This window comes from Manis pentadactyla, chromosome 1, assembly GCF_030020395.1.
Source record: "Manis pentadactyla isolate mManPen7 chromosome 1, mManPen7.hap1, whole genome shotgun sequence".
NCBI classification, from domain to species: Eukaryota; Metazoa; Chordata; class Mammalia; order Pholidota; family Manidae; genus Manis; species Manis pentadactyla.
Window position 1 is genome coordinate 92,079,903 of NC_080019.1, and position 24,861 is coordinate 92,104,763.

The 24,861-nt window shown below is 40.0% G+C and overlaps 1 protein-coding gene across 1 annotated transcript in view; it reads left to right on the plus strand.

The window, feature by feature from the left end:
• Positions 1 to 24,530, plus strand: part of IQCJ (IQ motif containing J) — a 184,902-nt gene extending 160,372 nt beyond the window's left edge. The window contains exons 2-5 of the mRNA XM_057488449.1: positions 7,058 to 7,122; positions 12,961 to 13,041; positions 21,994 to 22,129; positions 24,289 to 24,530. Coding sequence (XP_057344432.1) covers positions 7,058 to 7,122; positions 12,961 to 13,041; positions 21,994 to 22,129; positions 24,289 to 24,501 — 495 coding nt within the window. The 3' untranslated portion in view covers positions 24,502 to 24,530. The remainder of the gene's footprint in view (positions 1 to 7,057; positions 7,123 to 12,960; positions 13,042 to 21,993; positions 22,130 to 24,288) is intronic.
• Positions 24,531 to 24,861: the final 331 nt, after the last annotated feature.

Sequence of the window (24,861 nt, forward strand, 5' to 3'; positions counted from 1 at the left end):
CAAAAAGTCTAATCTGGGCAGCATTTACTATACTACGATGAAATGTGTTCCAAAATGAGGTATAAATGATTTGGGAGTGACGTGTTCTGATCGTGTGCACTTTGTTTTTGTTCTTTGGTACAAGAAACCTGCTATACAGAACTCAGCCTGCTGTTCTGTCTGGTTTCTGAGAGACGTTTATTTGTATGCTTATGTACGTTTCAGTTTTCAGCTTGAGGGATGATTTCCAGGATTTTTTTTTTCTCAGAATGCAGAAATATATTAGATGCAAAAATATCTGCATCCTGTTGGTCATATACTTAGTATTTCAGTCTTAATTGAGTTTTCATGGTTCTGCTGTTAAGCTGAATTACCTTTTGGTAGAGTAACCACTTTAAAATTATTGCTAATAGTGTTTTAATTTCTCACACCCTAGATTTAATAGAAGGGGTTAGACATTTTGTAATGAGCTTGGTATTCATTCTATAATAACTTTAGAATGTCTGGGATCTAAAATGAGTAACAGTTCTTGAGACCTCAAGAACACAATCTTAGGGAAAGGGGTAGGGGGACATTTAAGCCTAAAGAATATTCTTCAGCCTAACGTTGGGTTGTTCATTCTGTCTGACAATCTTGGATCCACTGAGGCTATCCAGTGAAGCTGGATGTTGGAAGTGTGTACTTAAAATAGGGCAAGGGGCTGCCTTTGGTGATCAGGTTGTAGATGTACCCTTCCAGATAGGTACCCTTCCACCTGCTACTCCAGGAGACTCTCAGGGACTGAGAAAGGAAATCATCTCAGATCCAGATGAACTTAGGCAGTCATAACTGGGTTTTTACTTAATCTGTTTCTATTTGGCCTTTGTTAATATGAACTCAGGTGCTTTGCTCTGAGTTGCCAACTCTCCGGGTTGGCAGTCAAAGGCTTTTATTTCCTGATGCCTATGAACATGGCCTGGTTGGTCAAACAAGAATAAAGAATGAGCTCTCACAATGATTCCCATCATCATATCTGTGTTTGTAAGTTTTTAAGCTTTACTGTGTATGAGACAGCAAATAATGCTGCCACTGATTGCCATAGTGAGGCCCAGGACTACCTCACCCAGGGATTGTTGCCATAAAATTACAGCCCCTCTGCATCTTGGTGGACATTCAAAATGTTTTTAAAATGCTAGAAACAGGCAAATCTCTTTTTAAGGCTACTACCTCGTATACGCCTCACGTGCCCATAACTTACCTGAATGCATCATTTAAATGAGCTATTTGATGTCCTATTAGCCATTTCTTTCCTCCCAAAGAAATTCATGTTCCGCTGCAAAGTAACTTCCCTGTGTGAAATTTATGGGTCTGTCAGGTTTAAAAAACATTAATGCATAATACATAAACAAAACGTATGCTCTTTTTGCAAAAAATGGCAAAAGGAAAAAGAAAGGAATTTAGTCTGCTTTCCAAAGGGAGAAAACGTGAATCTTGCATTTTTATTTTTGATGCCTTTTTGCCTTTAAATATATGAGATGACTGTTAATGCACATATTCACAGCAGGAGTAGAAGGAAAATGGCAGTAAATTGTAAAGCACATTTACATTATAACAAGGCCCATGGAAGCATTGTAATTCACACAGTTATTTCAACAGAGGTTTGGACACCCTCCAATTTAATTTTCTGAAGTTGGGCTGTGCAGCTGGGTCATTCCTGGTCTAATCTGGAAAATGCATCTCTTAAGGCTGTGGAGCAGAATGCCAGCCTCCCAGCTGTCACCCAGGAGCATCATTTACAGCCACTGAAGTCCGAGGGCAAAGCATCAGAATCACTTTATGTGGACACAGCAGCCTAGCTAGCTTCATAAATTCTGTTGCAAAGAGCAATAATCAATATTTCATGTTTAATGATGCAGAGCTAAAATTAGTATAGATTTTATGTCTTCTACTTTTCCAAATTATGCAAACATTAGTAACCCCTTTTTTAGTGTCCTTATTACACTTCCATTAAAAAAAGGGTGAAGGCGGGGGCAGTGAGGAAGCCTGGTGATGTTTAACTGAATGATTGAATAGTCAAAAGTGTCAAAAGTAATTTTGGCTTTTAACTTTTGTTAAATAGTTACCCATAGGTTAATATGAAATTATTCCCAACACAAAAAATGATGTATATAATTGGCACATATTTTGTCACCCGTGGCTACACAATGAATTAAATTGTAGACTGTTTCCACATTTTAAGTTACCTTAAATCTCTAGGATATGCTGGAAATAAAATGGCCAGATACAAGTCAGAAAAGTTAAAAGGTTGACATTTAGACATGAGTACACTTTAAAGAAAAAGCAATTTTGAGTGGATTTCTTATTTTAAACTTGTCCTAAGAACATACCCTGCTTGTTTAGACAGTAGAAGTGGCAGGGACAGAAAAAAATAAGAGTTTTGTTAGTGGGCAGGTTAAGGGGCTAACTAATTGGCCATAGAGATGAATGTGTCTAACCTTTTAACTGTATTCTCCTGTTTGTGACAGGAAGAATTAAGCTGGGAGGGGGAAGCCAGACACAAAGAATGAAATCCAGCATCCGCCATTCAGTCCAATTGTTCACACCCAAGTCACCTCAGCACCTCACCTCCCATGACAGGGTGAAGCATGGGCTTTAGCAAGTAGTCAGTCAGTTATTTCCCCGAACAGTACAGCCTTCTTGTCACAGCTACTGATACGGAGACCTCACTGGGAGACATGGGACCAAGGAATGTGGAATGCTGTATATCTGGGTTTTACTTGAATCATGCAACTTGTGCTTTGCAGAGGGGCTTATCCCAGATTTCAAAAAAGACAGACACCAAATAAAGCATGGGAGAAATTGTCCACTTATCTGGTGAGTCAAACTGAGCTCACCAGAGAATTGGGATTAGGCCCTTGACTTAGAGCAACTTCTCCTCTACAGATCAGCCATCAAACAGACATGTTCTTATGTTAATTAATATGAATAATTGATTTTATTAATTGTATTTTTTTGATTATAGAAAAGAAATTGCAAGGATAGGACAAGCAAGAGCAAACTTAGGACCCTTGAGGTTTGTCAGCTGGAGTCCAGGGAGAAGACAGATGACTCACTTAACTGGGTGATTTCAAGTGTGGATGATGTGACTACATAGATATGGGCAGGGTACAGGGAAAACCACAAGGATGGTGAAGCCTGGGAGGTCAGCAGTAGCTGGAAGGGGAAAGGAGGGAAGGGAGGGGAAGCTAAGGGGAAAGAAGAAAGGGAAAGAAAGATCCTGGAGGGGTGAGAAAAGGGAACAGATATGAGAATATAGAATATAAGCTATAAGAACTACCTACCTTCTGGGAGATGCCACTCCATGGGATCTGTGGCCATCAGCTACACAAATCTGTGCTCTAGGAGGGAGGGGAGCAAAGAGAATAAATACTCTAATGTCTCTTTTCTGCTACACTCTGGTCTCATGCCAGTGCTTTGCATTGCTTAAACCCTATCAAAAACCACAGAATAAAGGGGCCTGGTTGATAATGTCCAAAATTATGAGCCTTCCAGAGCACAGAGGAAAGTGGAGAAGAGTAGAATATAAATGGGAAGATGATGGTCAAGAGGTACAAAGTTTCAGTTATATAAGATGAATAAAATCTGAGATCTGATGTACAGTGTTCTATGGTTAATGATAATGTAGTGTATACTTGAAATTTGCTAAGAGGTAGACTTCAGTGTTCTTACCACACACACACACACGTACACACACAAAGAAAGGAATATGAAAACTATGTGAGGTGATGGAAAGGTTATAATCAGCTTGATTGTAATGATTATTTAACAATGCATGCTTAAATTAAGTCATACACATTGGATATATACAATTAAAAATCGTCAATTATACCTTAGTAAAGCTGGTAGATGTATAGTGTTAAATGAAAAAGAAACCATAGAATGATGAAAACAAAAAGAGTTTATCAGGAAGGATAGAGAAGAATGAACAGAGGATAATTTCTTGGGATATTTGGGGCCATTTACTAAGGTTTCTGTTCATCTCAGTCAGAACAGTGCATTCAATTCCTTTATTCAACAGATATTTTTTAAACCTCTCCTAAATGCCTCATCTGGGGAACAGGCACCTCGAGGTGACTCAGTCACCATCCCTGACTTTAAGAAGCTTATTGGGTGGGGAGGAGGGTGGATCAGGAAAAGAGTTAATGCTGAAATAGGGATCACCACGGGTCCCTAGGAGGCAGAGTGCAGTGTCTGACCCTCCTGTTGAGTTCATAAGGCCCTAATGGAGGAGGGGGAGTTGGGCGGCTTCCTGAAGGAAGGGAGGGAGGGAGCCAGTAGAAGCCACACTGTCATCAGACACCCAGTAAAGGAGCACTGAGTTCCTGGGCCACATGAGGTTTACTATGACCAGACTTAGGGAGTGTGTGGGTCAGGGCTGGTGAGGGGAGAGCGCGGAGAGACAAACTGGTCGGGCCCTGGTGCAACAGGCCCTGGCTGAGGAGTCTGGAATCCATTCTGAGAGCACTTGGGAGCTACTGTTGGTTTCTAGGAGGGAAATAACATTGCCAAATACGGAATCAAAGACAAAGAGGATTAGTGGGAGAAAACAGGATGGGAAAGACCGATTTGTGTATGTTTTTAATGGTAAATTAAAACAAAACTTTCTCAAACAGTGAAACTCTGAGTAAAGATCTGTTGAGCAAACCAACTTACTTATCGATCTTTGAGAAAATGAGGACATGGTTTGGAACTTCCAGGCCAATCGAGTTGAACTGTTTTTGTATGGTTAGCTTACATAACCAAATGATGAAATCAATCCTCCAAATTGTCAGCAGAGCAGCTGTTCAGAAAGCTCTTGTTAGTCATTGACCTTATGTTTAATATGATTTCCTAGAACGTGGATAGTCAGATTGAATGAAGTACTGCAGCAAAGCCCTCCCCACCCGGCAAGCTCCCTGCAGTGAAAGAACCAAGGAAGAGAGTGGCTGCCAGAGTACAAAAGCCACCTTCCTTCCTTCCCCCCCACCCCCCAGGTCCCCAGGGAAAAAGAGAAGAAAGGACGCCACAGGCACATCTCAGAGAAGAAAGTGCCAGGACTACCAATGACTCTGTCTCTCCTAGGCATGATGCAGGGGAAAAAAGAAAAAGTTTGCAGTCTAAGTCCTGCTCTGGTTTTTAAGAATAACTAAAGATTCTTCCCCTTCCTATTTCCTTTTCTGTTTAAAAGCAGCTTCATTTATTGCTTATCCCGCTTATCCCACTGGAGGTGGGATCAACGTGATGAAGGGTTAGGCTGGAGGGATAAGAGCTTGGTGGAAATAGAGGGTAGATGTGGAGACTTATTCTTAGAATTAGTGTCTAGAGTGCTGAAGGGTCAGTTTTACCTTGAAAATCAAATGCCATGTATAAGATTGAAAGCATGCTCTATCTCTGTATCTCTATCATCTCTCTTTCCCTATCCATTTACCACATATACTTTGACTGCATTGTACTTGCTTCCACTACTGTGAAAAGCACACATGTCAGAGAGTTAAAATAAAAATAAAGAAGTTGACGCATAATGTATGGTGGGGGGGATAATTGGCAATCGCATGTTTAATTTAACTTAAGCTTCTAGCAGCCAAGGCAAATAAATGACCTCTGTAAGGCTTATAAATTGTTATTGCTGTTGGAAAAGAAATGCCCTATTTTATCAGAAAGGGGTGAATAACTCCCAATACTCTATCCTAAAATTTCATTCTTTTATATGAGAGAAACTGCAGCAAAGTGTACAGTGTCTTATATTGCAATTTTGCAGAAGATGCAGAAATGTTCTTCATATGAGATTTCTTATGCCAATATTGGATATAAAAGCAGCAGCTTTTAATAAAGAGGAACCGAAAACCATGACCTGCTCCATTATTCTTCTGAATAATACATTTTATATTATATAATACAAAACAAAATGAACAATAACAACAGCTGTCCAATTCTGAACTCTTACACTTCTATGCCTCCTCTAGTTAGGGTTTAGTATTCAGTAGCCCTGGCTTACAGCTCGCATTGTCACTTCCGAGTTAGGATTCTTCCAGCTGTAAAAAATACCAGAAACCTCAACCAAAAAGTGCCTTGTACAAATGAAAGAATCTATTGGTTCATAAAACTGAAACAAATCCATCAGTGTGCTGGACTTTCAGGCTCTAGTGGGACTCAGGAGTTCACAGCCGCACTAGGGCTGTGGTGCCTTGGCTGTTTCCTCGGCCCCCGTGCTTCCTGCCAGGTCATCTTTCTTCCCCATTTAGTATCTCTTGTAGAAACAAATACTTCTACTGCAGTTGCAGGGTTCCTCCCACTTCAAAAGTGTCACACTCTAAAATCAGAGAAAAAAAATGATACTCTTCTCCAAATACTGAAGGGAAATTTAAACAAAATTGGTTAAACAACTAATATCAAAATATAATGTTGAGTGAACTAAGCCAGACATAAAAGAACAGATAATTTTATATGAAGTTCTAGAATAGGAAACGGGCAGGTCTACCAATGCATGCACTTGTCAGAACTCATACTTACAAGCACTTATGATACATGCATTTCACACACTCGAAAAAGAAAGCCCAGGTCCTAAAGAAGATGCTTGCAGACGTAAGAAGTGACAGAAGTGGGCTAACGTGGGAAGCAGGGAGACAGGACCCTATCGCAGTTGGCTTAGACCAGACTGAGAAGTAGTGATGCATGCATATTCTCAAGCTGGGGCCAACAGGATTAGCTGATTGACTGACTGTGGGTTGTGAGAGGAACAATTACTGAATGGCCAAACTCAGCACATGTTCATTACCAGCAAGCAGCATATATAATACTGTTGACAGAATAAATTTGGGAAGAATGTAGGTGGATCTATATATGCACATCCCCATTCTGGAAAAAAAAAAAACCCACATAATGTGAATATTCAAATTTGATCAAGGATCAAATTGAAGTGTATGTTGAAGCACTTATTCATTGTGAAGCCTAGAACTCTTAACAGTGTGTTTTCTTAATTTTGCTAACAATTGTCCTCAAATGTTATTACCCGTTAAGTGCTTGGGGTCAATTTTTAAGATATTTCTTTTCTTTTTCACAGGAAGAAATGAAAAGATTGCAGAATCCTTTAGAACAAGTTAATGATGGAAAATATTCACTTGAAAAGTAAGTAAAAAATACTAAAGGAAATGTAATGATGTGTGAGGTTGAAAAACTCGCATAGAAGAAAAACTGCTTGGCAAGGCAGAAATGAAAAAGTAAACTTGATAATTTCTCATAATACCATTGTGGTCAGGATCCAGAAATGTGGCTCACTTGCAATATAATTAGAATGCCAGTTGGTTTATGAAACACAAGCTTTGTTGATTAACAGAGAATATGATACCTGCAGTTGTCTCTGGTGCTGTACCTCAGGGCTTAAAACTTAACACTGCCTGTCTTTGGCTTTTGATCGCATTGTGTATATAAGGCAGTCACAGGATTTGCAAAAGCCTTTACAAGGATAACATTAAGACTAATAGAATGAATATTCAAAGTAGTACTGCAGAGTGGAACAAAACTGAGTTGAAAAAAAGATAAGATAGAGATGAAACTGAACAGAGATAAATAAAAGTAGAGTCTTCCATGTAGGTTTTTAAAAAATTGTGCAATTAGAGCACATAAGAGACATATCCTGATATCAGTTTGTGGGTAAATGCTGAGAGGTTTTATCTGACATTAACATGAGACCCTGATTTTATATGGCTTCTAAAAATATTACCACAATATTAGACTGATTAATAGGTATGCCTTGTGCAGATGAAATATAAAAATGAACTCTCAGTTACTGAGCATTTGCCATGTACACTCTGTTAACGCCTACAGGTGTTCCTCATCAAATTCTGACTACAGCTGTTTGATATAGGCATTACTATTTCCATTTTATAGACCAGGAAGGAGGCTTAGAGACTCTTCAGCACGTGCCTCAGTACTCTCAGTGGTGGGGATGACTTGGGTGCCTTCAGACCCCCTTCACTGCTCATTTGTCCCAGTATCGAGTGCATATTCATGTTGTATGCTGCTCTGGGCACCACAGGTAAAAAGCCTGCTAACATCCCTAAGAGCACCAGAGGTCAGAGGGTGAGAGCTCTGGCACCATGTGAAACTGCCACAAGGAGCTGACGAAGTGTAGCTGGAGAAAAGAAATTTCAGAGGGAATATAATGGCTCTCCTTAAACCTTTGAAGGAATTTGCCTCTGTAAGACTGGCTGAATTGCTCTTCCAGCTCTAGAATGCAGAACAAGGATCAGCACATAGGATGTATGGAGAAACAGCTCTGTGACTCAGGAAAAGGATAACTTTTGTAAAAACTGGAGCCTGAATGGACTTCCTGTTAAGAAGTAAGCTGATAGAGGAGGTGAGGACCTAGGAGAGTGTAAATGACTATCCACTCAAGATGCTACTGAAACATTTCTGAAAATGGAACACCTGGATTTGATTCCTCTTTCTCATTTTATCCTAGCTTTTTGAGTCTGGATAAATTATTTAACCACTCTGAACCCAGTTTCCTCACCATTAGAAATGAAGATAATAGTACTGGCTTGACAGTCTTACTGAGAGCACTAAATAAAAGACACCTCTGATAGCATGGTGTCTTTAATTTCCATCTGGGTGTCTGTTTAGACTAGACAGCCTCTCAGGTTCATTCTGTCTCCATGATTCTAAGAATTTTGCCATGTGTCACCACTTGAAGGACAGCTTCTGCCCTTTGAGCAAATGAAGTTGCTGGGTTATCTGTGGATTTAATGTATCGTGTTACATCTGTTCTCATTAATATGAATAAATAAGAATAAAATAGTTCAGCTTTCCAACCCCCTCTCACCATAATTACCACTAGCTAAATGTAACAGTAATAACTTAAGAGTTTGGGATTGAAAGTAGAAAGATTTCCCTTGTATGGAAAATGTAATGTCATTAGAACAGTGGTTCTTCACCCTGGCTGCACTTACAATTACCCAGGGAGTTTAATAAAAATGTTCTGGCCTAAGCCCCTCTCCAGACAAATTAAATCTGAATCTCTGGGGGTGAGGTCCTGGAATCAGTATTTCTTAAAAGCTTCCTTTATGTGATTCCAATGAGAAGCTCGTTTGAGAGACAGTCATCTTAGTACAGTTTAGACTCCTTTTGGTTATTCAGTAATTTCATGTAGCTTAATTCTCTGAGGACACGCTTTCTCTGTGATGTCCAGCCCATTTATTTATTAAACTTGGTTATGCAGGTTTTTCATGATTGATTTTAGTGTAGGCGGTGAACTCCCGATGTTTTTTCTCCTGCTAATTGACCACACCTCTGTGTTAAACCTCTCGCTAACACGGATCTTCCCTGATCTCGGCTCCCAGGAAGGTTCGCGAAGAATAATGGCCTCTGTGTGGGCTTCTGCTTCCTCCCTCCTCCCATATTTTTTTCCTCTCATTATCAAGAGGCCTAGGAAAGCTAAATGCTTCTGGAAATGGCCAGTTTGCTTTTTGTATGCTTATCTTTCCCAAGCATGATTGAGAAATTCCAGGGATGGGAATTAAAGTCTCCCCTCAAAACATGCAGGCCTGTGGGGTAAGTTCCTCTTTCATGCTTGTCCAGGACACAGAGAAAACAAATAGTGGTTGCCAATCCTAACAGATCTACCCATTTGCTTGGAATTCTAGAGCTTTTTCTGGTCTGCTTCAGGGTATGGCTGTATCCTTGGAAGCTGTCAAATTTGATTGAAAAATTGGTGTACTTTACGTGAGCAGATTAGGCATTTCATTACAGCTGTAGCTGACTTCGGTGCTGAAGTAAATCATCCCAGCTGCTTGAAATGACCATAAGTTAAGTGATAGTGGTGTCACAGCAGTTGATCACTCATTCCCCCTGGGAACATTACATTTATTCTGAAAGCTCAACAGGGTTTTGTGGTAGACAGTCACTGTGAAGGGAGGGGAGGCTGTGACTCCATTCTACTTGAGACCACACACAGGGCTGAAACGGCACAATGCACACACACACACCCCTTGGTGAAGCGTGGCTTGTACCCACAACAGAGAAGAGCAGTGAGTAAGGCTATTACTCAGGAAGCTACTAAAGGCTCTATTATTTTTATAATCATTTATTAACATAAGTAAGATCTTGGGCTCATTGCAATTTTTTGTAAATATTAATCAGACTGGGTTCCTGGTAGGAAATATGTGATAGAAAGTCTTGCATTCTCCTCACATATAATCACTTTAATACCCACAGTAATTTGTGATGGGATGAACTAAAGCTATCTAATTTAAACCTATAGGTGTTCATAATTTATTATTTGTTGAGGATGTATACCTGTAGCCCCAAGTTGGAAAATTTGTTAATATTATACTTTTTTTCTTTTTATGAAAGCTTGAGCTTTGTCTTTAGTTGCTACATGTCTACAGGTCCCACAATATCTCTATTGCCCAGTTCGCTAGTTTGTTATTAAGGGTGTCATCTGAAGTCAACATGACAGTATATTTAAGAAAGATAGAGTTCATTCATAGTTATATTGAGGACCATGGCCTGAGAGCAGCCCATCAGTGTGCTCTGATAAACTGCTCTAATCCCCTTCGTTTGAAGTTGTCTTAAATACTTCCTCTATAGCCAGGGATATGTGTTAAAAGGTTGTATTTATCATTACATCAAGCGGTGTGGCATAAATACATCTAGTTATTTTCCTACGAGATCATGCCAGAGACATCCTAGATGCTATCTATGTGTGTGAGGGGAGACAAGGACAAGGGTTTCACTGGATGGATTGCCTCATCTTCCTCTGCGGACAGAGAGGGCTTATGTGACATTATCTTATTGGTATTGACCAGAAAATTCCTGACTAACTACATTTCTGGGAGAAGTTGAAACTGCAATTAGGCTGGGTGTTGAGCCCCAGTTTGGGGACTTGGCCTAGCAGAAGTGACCCCATGTTGGGCCTGTGTCTTACTTTTTAACAGGGTTTAGTTAACAAAATATTAAGGTATCCTTGTTATAAAGCTGTTGTTTCTACACGACCACAGAATCATAAAAATGAGACTTTCATGGACACTGAGCCTGGATTAGGTCTCTCTGTGTTTCTCCTTTAAAAACATCACTTGTAACTACTTGTTTAATATCCATCATCTCCTAGTTTATAAAATCATAAGAACAGGGAGACCATGTCTAATGTTTTCATCATTGTATCGCCCACGCCTTGCATCCTTTCTGTCACATAGAAGTCATTAAAATATATTTGTAAGTGAGTGAATAGGAGAATTAATGATGGACTCTGAATAGCAATGGCACATAGCAAACCAGAAGGTTTTTTTTTTATTGCCCCTCAACATCCCAGCTGGTCAGCCACAAAGCTATCTTGTGCTGATGGCACCACCTAGTGGCCATATAGGAATTTATTTTAACGACCATGTTTTCTCTGCCATTTGGTTATTCCTTAGTATTTAAAAGAAAAAATTTAATCAATATATAATTTTTTTGAAGTATAGTTGATTGCTAATCCATTTCTAAAAAGGAGAAAATCCTGATGTTACCTGAAGCGCAACTTTTTAAATCTTTTTATTTCCTGTAACAACAATCCTGGTCCTCATTATATGGTCAACTTGAATACCTTCAAAAATATTTTCCAGCATTCTCCTTGAACTCCTACTGAAACCACTCTTAAAGATCCCATTCAAATTTTCCTTCTCCAAATGCTTTATGTTTCCTTGCAGCAATGTTTTTTAGATCATAATCCACTGATGGTTTGTTAAATCAATTTGATGGGTTACAATTAGCCTTTCAAAAAAAAATCTGAAATACATTAAAAATGTTAGGGTACAAATTAAATATAATAGGGGAAATAGTTTTTGAAATTTTTGTTTCCGTTTTACACACACATCCATGCTTACCACATGTACGTATATTGGATTGAAATGTCAAATATTTGACCTATGAAAACCACAGTCAGTAGGATTACATTTAATAAGTCTGATATTAAAATTCTCCAAGCATACTTTGTGAAACTTGAGTTTTAATGTGTCTCTGCTGTACAGTGAATTGAACAAAATCTCTCTGAGCTTCATATTTCTTAGCTGTACAATGGGGAAAATTATGCTTAATTGATAGACTCCTCTGAGAATTAAATAAGATAATGCATTTAAAATGTCTATGGCAGTGTTTTATACATGTTATGTGCCTGATGACTGTTGATTTTCCGCTTATCCAAACACTTCCTTTTACACTCCTGCTCTTTTCCTCCATTTCCACCAAATTGCTCTTTATTGTCTAAAAATAGCCTGAATTTTTTTCACCCCTACTCCTGTTTTACTATCTTCCTCATGCGTATTACCTCACATACCAATTTACCTGATTCCTGTCCATTCTTCAAAGCCCAGCCCAACCACCACCATCTCATGAGGCCTTCTTTGACCAGCACAGCACCCAGAGATAGTCCTGTAAGCTTGTTAGGAGCAGCGACCATTTACCTACAGTCCTCGCCTTTCTCCAGGGTGGAGATTCTTGGCTTTGTTCATAGTGGAAGCTCTGAAAGAGCTTACGGAATGACAGGAGGAGATATTCAGTGACAGTGGCATCGCTGGGGATGACTGAGGTCCTCTCTGCAACTCACTAGCTGGACAGTGCCATGGGATTTATAACAGTCTCCTTATTATTTTCTCCCCATGAAATGGTCCAATATTCTACTTTCCTCTTTGCTTAGGTATGATTTTCATGCCTTAGATCTGAATGTTGAATGATAGAAATAAAAAAACGGCAAAGGTGAAAAGCAAAACAACATTTTCCTTCTATGGTATGCTTATTTACCCATCGGCTATCAATAGGAAGCTTTTGGACTCTGTTAATTAAAATGAACGAAACTGCAACAAAATCTGCTTTCAAAAAATCATAAATAAGGAGTATTATTTATATTTACCTAGCAATAACATTTATAAATTAGCTATGAATGTTAACTTTCTGAATTCAGCTATATTGAGACATTATTTTTGTTTGTAGTCACCAGCTGGCCATGGATGTGGACAATAATTTTGAAAAGTATCACCTTAATCTACAGCCCTTGGAATCAAAGGTGAAAATGTAAGTTATTTCAGAGTTTATACTAGAGCATCAGTTTTACAGTTCTTGCTATTTATTAGCTGCTGAACTATTCTGGGATTTTGAGGTATAAGAAGTACATATTTATTCACATTTGTGTGTTATGTGTTATTTCCTCTTTGTTCTAAGCAGCAACAAAGCTGTTTGGGGCACACATCGCCTTCTATGGATAGGGTAGGGAATTACTTGATTGTGATCACCAACATTTCTTGGTTTTTTCCCCCTTTCAGGCAGAATGTGGTTCTTCAACTTCCACTAACATTTTGCACTGTTTTTCAACTCAGTAACTTGGTTAATTCCACCTTGGAACGACTTGGTTATTTCCACATCAGGCCATTCCCTTACTTCACACACACACACACACACATAAACACACCCTTTCAACCTTCTTGATCCTTCCTATCTCCACTGTCGTTCTCATCCAAATAGTTTGGAAAAATATCTCTTCTCTTTCTTTCTCACTTCCTATTATTTTTTATTCTCTCTAAATAAAGCCAAATGTGAGTCCCATTGCATTAAAAAGTGCAAAATATGCCTCAATAATACAAATGACTATTGCATTTAAAAAGTGCAAAAAGCATATCAATATTAGTGAGCTAATAAGATCTTGAGTGAGAGAGGTTACATTCTAGAAAAATTGTAAACTTTTAAAATCATCTTTAAGTAGAGAAGGGGCCTATCATAATCACCTTAGAAGCTATTTCGAACTATTCATGCCTGCTTTCTATGAACATTTTCTATTTTTGATTTTCCTTAGTGGTGCATATAAGAATTTCCAGTGAGGGTGTATGTAATACCATGCACACACATACAGCTTAACCATCTGAGAAACATGTATCTGTGAATTTAAACATGTCTGAGCTTGACCAGGATCGCTGGTCATTTGCAGAAAAAGAAAGGAAACTTTTAGAAAAGAAGTCACCTTGAAGAAGGGGACCTAGAGGTTACAACTTTGAAAAACAATAAGCCATTGTCACATATAAGGATTGAAATAGAAATGATGCAGTTATATAATATACTGCTGGATAAAAGCAAATTTTAATACACACCCCTGTAAATCTATGTTAACCTTGGTTATCAGTAAAAAGCTTGCCTCTGAGTGAGAACATAGGGCTCCCTTTCAAGGTAAAGTTCGAACATGGCTTCTGAACCAGTTGGGTGCCCCACTAGGAAGCTCTGTGTCATGCTTACTAAATGAATAATGAATCTGGCTACTAAACTGTTTTATGCAAGCAGTGTGTCAGTCTCACTCAATATATTTATTTTGGATGGAACAACATAGAAATCTATTGAATACAAATCATCTTTTGAAAGCCTACTCATTAAATATGTTCAATTCCTCTTCTCATTTTTTATTAATATATTTGATTTAGTGATGAAACAACATTTAGATTCTCTCAAGGAGAGAGAGATAGACACTGGAGAAAAAAAGATGATTCTGGAGAGAATTTCAAAGCTATTTCTCAAAAAAAACTTGTTAAATTGTATTTGTTTGAGAGTAATGTTTATCAACTTCAGTCAAAACTTTAATTAAAAGATGATATAAGAGAACAGTGGTTGAGGGCAAAGACTGTGGAGTTAGAGCAATCTGGGTTCAAATGCCATCTGTGTTCTTTATCCACTGTGTGACCTTGGTAATATTACTCACCTCTCTGGGCCTCAGCTGCACTCCTCTGTAAAATAGGAATGTTATCCATGTCTTAACTGATTTCAGTGAGCTTTCAGTGAAAAAAATCCAAGAAAAACATTCAACCTAGTGTATCTTTTCCATGCAGTTATACCTTTCCCAAAATTTTATGTCAAAATGTTGCCAGTAAAGATCCTCAGGAAACCAGCATACCGTATCAATGTATATGATTAGCATATGCTACTTAAAAATATTTGGAAGTGTTTGATATCCTTAATTACAATGATTTATCTAGGACCTCTATTTGTCAAACTTGGGGCTGATTTAGATACCTTTTTTTGATTCCTTGCAAGAATTACAAAGAGGTTACTGTTATTCCCATTTTGTGACTAAGCAAAATGTAGGCCAATAAGTTTAGTATTTTTGCCCAAGGCCTTGGCCAGTGAGAAGTAAAACTGAGAAAGAACCTCTATTACTCTAAACACACTTAGTTTCTAGGGGGTTCCAGTTCAAGATGGTGACGTAGGAAGAGCCTGAACTCACCTCTTCCCACAGACACACTGCATACAGCTGCACATGGAAAAACTCCTCTGGAAAAAATCTAAAACTGGGCAGTGTGACCCCTTCACACTGGCAAACCATATAGAAGCTGGTAGAAAGGCTGAGAAACAATCTTGCCATAAGCCCTACATACAATGCTATGACTCACATTTGGGAGGTAACTCAAAATTTGTGGCTTCTCCTGAGAAGGGAAGGGTTTGTATACCATATCAGGCATCCCAGCTAAAAAGCCTGGCATCTGGGAGATGAGTCCCCAAAACATCTGACTGAAGACCAGCGGGGCTCCCTCCACAAGACCCATGGGGCTGTGGTGAACTGAGGAACATCTCTTAAAGGGCCTGAGTGCAGATTCACCCGCTGCAGGGCCCATGCTTCTAGAAGTAGCCCTTTGAAAAGTATCCAGACGTTACGTGAAATAAATGCATTTGCAAATTTTAAAGCATGGGTATGAGGGGTGGAGGCCTGCCGGCGTGCCCTCCAGTGAGCGAGGCTGGGGGTCACCATCTCCCTGCTCTCCCACTGCCTTGCCAGCATCGTCTGTTCTCTTTTCTTTTTCTTTTCCTTTTCTTTCTCCCCTCCCCTTCCCTTTTCTTTTTCCTTTGCCTTTTCCTTTTCTTGCCCCTCTTCTCAGTGGGTGCGATCTTTGAACTTTCCCTCTCTTGTGCTCCCGAGCACGAGAGACTTCTGGAGGGGAGCTTCTACGTGCATCTGGTGCCCGGTTTTTCTTTCTCTGGTGACCCAGTTTTTGTGGTGGCCCCTCTGGGGACACCCCTTGATCACCTGGCTCTGGAGGCCAAGGGGGTTTGCATTCTCGGGTCCCACAGGACTGTAACATTCTTGGGTCTGAATTGACTGTAACTCGACAGACAGTTCTTGCTGCATTGCCACTCCCAAGGCACTACATAGACAGCAGCCTGAAACACACTACCAGCCTTTCTGGGAATGAAGCCTGCTTGCTTGACCTGGAGCTGTAGCCTTAGGGGTAGGCTTCAGGTTTGGCACCCTTCTAGAGGCTGTGGATGTGCACCCAGGGAATGCAGGCTGGGGACACCATCTTTGTGCTTTCCCCAGGCTTCACTACAGCTTATTGGTGTCTCCCAGAAAGGAGCATTGCACCCTCTGGAGCCCCAAATATTGCACCTTCCTAGGGGACATCTCCAGATCACCTGGCTCTGGTGGACAGTGGGACTTATGATCATGGTTCCATGGAATTGCATGCATTCGCATTCTTTGAAAGCTGCTGCCTGGGGGTCTGCTTCCAATCAGCCTGAATCTAGGAACTGACTAAGATCCTAGTCTTTGGGACACCGACTGGTCTTGGCATACCCTCAGCTATTGGGAGCTATTAAAAACAAACCAGGATGCTTGGACAATCACAAGTTTTGAGAGACAACCAAGAACTAGGGTAGGGTTGAACAATAAGGTTCATCTCCCGTACAAGGCCAACCTTTCAAGACTAGCAGAGGTGGCTATTGCATCTAATGCATACAAACCAACACAGAGTTAAGCAAAATGAGGAAACAGAGGAGTATGTTCCAAAGGAAAGAACAAGAAAAAATCTCAGGAAAAGACTTCATGAAACAGAGATAAGTAATTTACCTGATAACAATTCAAAGTAAAAATCATAAAGATGTTCACTGAACTCAGGAGAATTATGGGGGAACACAGTGAGAACTTCATTAAAGAGATGGGAACATGAGAAAGTTCCAAACAGAAGTCACAGAACTGAAGAATATAATAAACACCCTTAGTTTCTAAACACACTTCCTTATAAGGTAAAGCTTTTTCTTCATTGAGCATTTATTGATCTCTTTATGGGACACAATCTTAGGAGAATATATTTATTGATCACTTACCATTTTCCTGGAACTGCAGAGGTATGATATGGACACTGTCCTCAAAGATTTCACAATCTAGTGGAGGAAGAGGAATCATTAGAAAAAAGGTTATCTAGACTAGCCTAATTGGATACTCTTTTTTTTGAGTGGTGAATATCTTCCAGGGCTAATGTTCTCTTTTAATTTTTGAGAGCTTACCTTACTATCCTTGTCCACAAATATGGGAATGATTTTACTTGGTTGAAAGCATATTATACTATATTCCCTTTTTTAACTTAAGAGGCCAGTCACATCACATTCGGCTATTATTCTAAATTGCTACATTAATTTTTAGGCTACATAGGCTCAGTAGCCTCTGAGTTTTTATTTCTGAAATGCCTTCTCAGTCTTCATACAGAAAAGAGTGTTACAAAGCCAGGACCCAAGTTGCACAAATTCTCTCTACCTGTAAGGCAGTTATGGGGTCATAGTTGTTGATGAAGCCATCTGCAGAAAGGTCCAAAAGAAAGTAAGTCCCTGATGCTTAAGGAAGTACTAACAATCAAAGTAAGGAGCTGAAGTCAGGAGTTACCAAGCAGGCAGGAACTGGAGTGGAGGGGAATCAGGCTAGACATGTGGGCAAATGCTGTGGAGAACCTGCCTAGTGCATGCAGTGTCCGTTTACTGGCATTTGGGCAAGTTTGTTATCAGGATACAGGGTTGGGGCAGACACCAAGTAATGAAAACATGATATATTTGTTAGGATAGCTTTTAGTTGCATATAGAAAAATCAACAGAGGCCTAAAAAAATAGGGGTTCTACTTACCACTCAAACTCAGTATGTGACAAGCCAACCCCACCATCTCCCCCCCTTCTCCATGTCTGCCATTTGCTGGACCACGAGGAGGGAGCACGATGTAACAGGGAGATGGAGGGTCTGGTGCAAGTGTTAGGTCTGTCAGTTAGATTCCATTTGTTTCTGAAACTTGGACGGTTTCAGGACTCTTGGCTGCAAGTAACAGAAACTCAATTCAAATGAACATATGTATAAAAAGAGATTGTATTGGATCACCTAAACAAAACACCCAGGGGCTAATGTGCTTCAAGCACAGGTAGTCCAGCAAGGTCACCAGGCAGCTCTGTCTTTTTTGTCTTCTTCTGTAAGCTCTGCTCTCCACATTATTATTTCATTCTCACATAGGCGCTCCCAATAGTGTGGTAGGGCGGCCCGGGACAGCTCTACGCTTGCATCCTGCCAGCTGCAAATCTGTAAGTGACAGAGGAGCTTCCTTCTCAGTAGTCTATCGCCAGCCTGGCTTGAGCCATGTGAGCACTCCTGGACCGGTGCTGCCCTCTGGTTGGTTAGCCCTGGCACAAAGGTTGCTCTCTGCAATGGAGGGGTACAATCTGCCCCATCCAAACTTCTTGGGTTGAGTGTTAGTGGGTCCCCAAAACAAATGAGTGTTGGAACAAAAAGAAGGAAAAATTAATTGGAGGCAGGCAAAACTTACCACTACGATAATAATTGTACTTTCCTCTCAGCCCACTTGGGGTCAGGTTTGAGGGGAGGAATACATAGAAAGAGCGAGAAGTAATTCGCTGTTGCTTCCCAAGATACTGAGACTTGTGTCCTCCTTGATGGCATCCTCTTTTCCTCATCCCCAAATTCAACCTACTCGGGTAATCATGTATTTTGAAATTTGAGACATTATTTATTTACATTGAAGAACTAGTAATTTTTACATAAAAACCCAGATTTCTGACCATTCTCAAAAAATTGAAAGTCATGGCAACAATCAACTGTGCCAAGGTGGGGTCCCTCTCACAAGAGGCAGGTACTGCCCAGCCTGCCTCCAGCCTGGCCCCCGCCCGGGATTCTCCTTCATCCCCATAGCCTCGTGGCCTACTGCTCTTCTCTAGGACCCACCTGCCCCCTACCTGGTACCCTTCCTCCCACGCCTTTGTCCGGAGGTCTCTCCTCTTCCTCCCTATTAATCTAAATCCCATCCATCCTTCAAGGACCCCCTCAGACCTCCTCTAAGCATCCCAGCTCTCAGAGAGCTCACTCTCCTCCATTCTTCCATGTAAGGACATCCAGTGACAACCAGAACTGCACAGTCTGTGAGTCCTGAGTGCCTCTGAGTGCAGGAGACACCTGCATGGCAAACAGAAAGCAGAAGATGGAGGGGGGCAGAGGCAGGTAACTATGCCATCCTGAGATGGGAGAAGATAAATAGGGATTGACCTAGCAAAAAGATTATTGAAAAATGTATTTATTGTTTGTTTTGAAGTAAACCTCTATGTCTTATTTATAATTCAAAATACAGGAACGTGCAAAATGTGCTGTTTTATTGCAGCCAGGCTTTAAAGAATTTTATTGATAGCATTGCTTAGTTTCGGAAGTAAACATGTCAAGGTAGCTGGTGCTCAGCGTTTACTCTACAGGCTTGAAAGAGACTTGTGATCAGAAATTGTGGTAAGGCTAGGATGAGGAAGCTGAAAAGTGACTCCCCATGATTGAGGAATGAGGTATGGGGAGTAGATAGTGTGATGCAAACACTTTTCTATGATTTAGAGAGTAATAATAGCATGGCTGCACCACTTTAAAAAACTAACGTAGCAATTTAGAGTAACAGCCTAATGTGATGTGACTGGCCTCTCATTTTAACCCTAAGTTAAAAAAGGGAATGTAGTGTAATATGCTTTCAACCAAGTAAAATCATTTCCATATATGTGGCCAAGGATAGTAAAGTAAGTATTCAAAAATTAAAATAGCTTTTGTGTTAAGAGAATGGGCTTATAGGTGATTTTAATACACATTCTAAGGTATTTCATATTCTTTGTCACTTACAGAAGAGGATATCCATATGCATGGGAGCAAAGAAAATTGTCTTCTTAATCTCTGATTTAAGGAACACTCACAGGATTTCATAGAGCTAAGGAGGGGAACTGGACTTAAGTGCAGATCACCCACCACCCCTCAGCTCGGTTTTGCCCAGAATTGTTTGGTTCTTTAAAAGTGTCACACCACCCCCTGGTGTTCAACAAGCTAAAATGTAGTATTTTAAATGGCTGCCACATTTTTATTCTTTATTTTCTGAACAAGGCAATTAAAAAGAGAGAGAGAGAGAGAGTAGAATACCTCAAAGCCTTATAGATTTGTGGGTATTCTATGGGTTGTCAATATTTTCTATTATTAAAATAGCCCTTAAAATGACACGTTTTTTAAACCCTTCATGGCAAGCTTTACTGACTCTAGGGACCCTCAAGTGGCAGAACTTGTTAGCAGGGCCCTGGGCAACCCGAAATGCTTCGGAGGACAGCAGAGTTTGCTACTTCCTAATAAAATGGGTCCTACTCCCCAACTCTTACAGGGTGTTCTTTGAGATTCTGTTTAAAATCTTTAAACCAAAGAAAAGTAAATAAAGAGGGATGCATTTTCAGCAAGCATTGTGTAATAATGTGGTCACATTTAACCCAAAGCAGGGCCAGATCCTGCTTTAATGGGGCCCGAAGTGTATATATAATTTGGGAGGCTCTTAAAAGAAAACCCTAAAAAAAAAATCTATTTTTGTAATTTATACAAACCATGAAGATCCCCTTACAGTATGTAAGAGCTCCTGACCTCTAAGGGCTCCTGAAGCTGAAGTTAAGTTTGAGAGCTTCAGGGAAAATGGCCTCAGTTCCAAAGGTATTGTTTCACTGTAACTTTTGTAGTTTTCCTTTGAGCATTGTAATTCACAAAGCCTTCATAAATTAAGGAACATGCACTGATACAATAATGTGGAAGCATTTTTGTGTTTTTTATATTCTCTGACTATTGAGAATTGATGGTCTTGGAAACATTCTAGCTAAATGAAAATAAATTTGTTTGTTTATACAAAAGCAACTTGAAATCACTTTGGTTGTGTGTGGGAAGAATTGTAGATCAAATGCTTCCAGGCAGGAATCTAGAAGAGATAGCAATGGAGTTAATGAAGCTATGTTAAACTACTTTAAGAGGCTGAATCCTGGCAGGTATTCTTCATGCTCAGCTAACCCCCAGGAGAGGATAGACTGTGTTCACTGATCACTTGTGAAAACCTAGATGTTAGTCTCAAAGATTAGAGGCCAGTCCAAGTTGAAAAAATAATCACAGCTTTCACAAAGAAGAAGTTTCTATTATCCAAAGCAGAAGATGATATTTTTTGACATTTTTGACGTTTTTGACTAATCACAGGAAATAAAAAGCTTCCTTGGGTAAAAATCTCTAATTGCTACCCGATCAGGTGTTACTTTCATTTTCTGATTAGTACAATTACACTGCCAGATATTTTGTTTTCTCCTTCTATGTTTTTACCTAGTGTACATTTCCTATTTCTTTCCACAGTATGTAAAATCCATGACCACAGGGTTTTGCCTGTCTTGTGCCCAGAGCAGGGCCACACATTTGGCCACACAGACTAGACTGTATGATGTCATAGGATGCCCTTCATCTGACGTCTGTAGAAATGGGACCCTCTAGAATTGCATTATAGTCTCTGTCCAGAGCCCAGGCCTGACCCTAGTCCCTCCACAATGTTATATAAGTGAATGAAAAAGTGATATGTCAGCCTATTTATTCTCACTTGAAATATAGGATTAGAAATGGAAAGATCTCATGTCCCATAAATCAAAGTCCATTTACATGTGCAAACGAGTTTCCCTTTGACTGATGACTTTTTTCTGATTAAGCTGAATAATCTTGTAGAGTGATTTAGCTTAGTCAAGTCTGTGAAAGTCAAGCCTGTAAAACAGACAGTCCAGATCCTCTCATTTCCTGTGTCACAGTCTATGTGTTATAGTTTCTTTTCTAAAGCCAAACTCCTTCAGACTCCTTGTGCTTTCCTGAGTCTGTGGGCAGTGACTGAGGAGTGACGGTGTGTGTATAAGGTTTCTCTTTTCTTTCAGCATTCAGCGAGCGTGGCGCGAGTACCTGCAGCGGCAGGACCCCCTGGGGAAGAGGAGTCCGTCGCCACCATCCACGCCCTCAGGGAAGCTGAGCAGCTCCATCAGCATGACCACCTTCTCGGACAGCAGCACACCCGTGAGTGCCGTTTCCTTCTCATGGCCAGTCACCTGATCTCCAGGGCTTTGGCTCCAAAAGAGAAATCTTGGGATGTGAGCAGGTGGTTTGTGAGAGGAGAATCTACAGCTTATTTGCTATATTTGAACCCATGGTAAGGGTTTTGTCATCTCAAAACAAAAACACGATTCATAAACACAAAGTAAACTTTAACAGGTCTGAGGGAAGTGATTGCATTTGACATCCGGCTGAAGTACTCATTTGTGTGTTCAGATTTCTGTTATGGAGATTATCCTTTACTTTTCTTTATAGCAGCATGTTCCTTTCAGCCTGTGCCTCTGTGGTATTTTGTGGTGGTAATATGATAGAAAATTAGCTTGGTTATAAGGATTATAAAGAGAACTTCTCCCAGAAGAATTGAAAGGGGTCACAGAATCAGGGGTTGCAACACAGATGACTAAAGCGGTCAGGTAAGCAACCCACGTGGCTAATGTAGGCTGAGCTGTGACTGGCTGACTGAAGAACATAGGTCTTAACTGAAGGGGTAGCCCCACTAGGCTCTGGATATGTGTTGCTATGTGTAGATGCAGGACAGACATTGCCAAATGTGATTTTTTTTCTTCGGGAAATACCAGAAATCCAGATTTTAAAATGTTGGCAACCAGTCAGGGTATTTAAAATGTTAACTAGACCATGCCCACTGACCACAGTTGTTCCAGAGACCACCTGTTGCTAAAAGTCTTTATTTTTTTTAAAAGTGCCAAATGTGACAGGAAATAAAAGATCAGGCAATTGTAATGCAGAGTTTTGTGGATTTAGCCATTGTGATCATTTATGATAGTCTCTGGAGTAATGAAAGACATTGGGAAGAGAAATGAAGTAAGTATACAAGCATACTATTTTCCAAAAAAATCTTTCTTTACCATCTTCTAATCATGTTTATTCAGTGATCTATAAAGTCTTCCCAGCAGCCAAAATAATGTATTCACATTGGGATCGAGCAAAGGTTACTTTGACATGTTTTCAGATGATTGCATTGCAGATTCTTTAACAAACGTTTTTACCTAGTTATGGATTCTAAAGAAAAATCAGTAAGTTGAGTTTACAGCTGTGCAAATAACAGTGGCAGAAGATCTATTTTTAGCTGACAGCAGAAATTGAATACTCAGTGTATGTGCGCTTTTTTAAAACAATTTTTGAGGGGAATGAATTGTCTTAACTTGCCTCACAATCACACGAGGGCGCTCATGAACCACCCTGGAAAATGTATGAGTTTAATAAAGTTTGTATTTAACTTGATTTGCGAGTCAAAAAATTATGTGAAAATTGAGTATTTAGGATGCCTTCGCTGTAAATAATAATAGGGGGTGCGCATTAACTGACTTTGAAGGTTCGATTTGAATGACGGAAACTGAGTACCAGAAATCACTCTGCCAGTGAGTTTGTTTGGATTTACTGCCTTTGTACTTTATCATCGCCGCAGTTCAAGACAGTATCGACCGTTGCTGAGTCTATTGATACCTGATGGTTTTAGTGGTGCTTTTTTTGGCTTTATTTAAATTCTGGAAGAATCTATCTTTGCTTTATGTTTTTGCTGCCATACCATTTTGATTCTAGCACCTCAAGTATTTTTGTGCCATAAGTACTTTCTTCCCCCATGGGTCATCACATAAATGTAATGTGCAATATCTTTGCACAGCTTTGCTACCATTCTACCTTATTTAATTTAGCCTAGCTTCCAGGTCCCCTGATGTTTCTTAGCAGAGGAGATGTCAAATGTCCCCAGCAATTTGGTTTCCCATGAGGTATGCCAGACTGAATTGGGAGTGGCACCCTTCTCCATCACCGTATCGTCACACCTTATGTCAGGGTTCACAGGACAAGGATCACTCAGTTCAGAATGTGGAAGTCTGGCTCACTCCGGGTTGCCAATAGCCAGTGAAAATCAAACAGTTTAAAAAAATATTGGATTAGCTTTAAAAAATAACCTGCCCAGAATGCTAATAGGTTATTGATTATAATAATAACTTTGGCATTGATAACTGCAGTGGTGTGACACTAAATGTACAAAATAAAATACTAAAATATAAGATGTTGGGATATTCCCAAGTCTCTAATTTGTCAAGCAGGTACAATATCCAAGTGATATTTTCAGAAGATTTATGCTTAGTCATTGGTAGCTGATACAAACTAGCTCTGCTTGTTGTATTTCCCATGATCATCACTTTGCTTGGGATTCTTTCAGGAAGATTCATCCTTACATCTTTCAGTGGTTGCAGCCCCATAAAAGAAAATTAACTCTGCTCTACCTTGACCAGCCTGCCAGACCCACTGGGTTCATACATTCTCTCAGGGAGCCCCAGATAGGAAGACTTGGTTTTACTACCCTCTAATTGGTAGACAGCAATGGAGGGGATAAGAATGACCCCTGGCCTATCTTGGCTAAGCCTGTCATGAAGAGATGAGCTTTTTTAAATAACTAGTGACTCCTTTGGAACTTCAGGGTTAAAATCCTTCTGTCCAAGTCAAATGCTCTCAATGAGGTGTCTCCCTGGGGGATTCTCTGAGTCCCTGACTGCTACTAGATCCCCTCCAGCTTGCTGAATCTCGGCCATCTTTCTCTGGGCTTGATCTATCACTGTTGCTGCCTAGACCATTCATTGTCTGTCTTCTCAGATTTGATCAGATGCCTATCTTGTCCCAAGTACTAACCCTCCCCAAACCTCTAACACTGCTTCAATTGGATGCCAAGC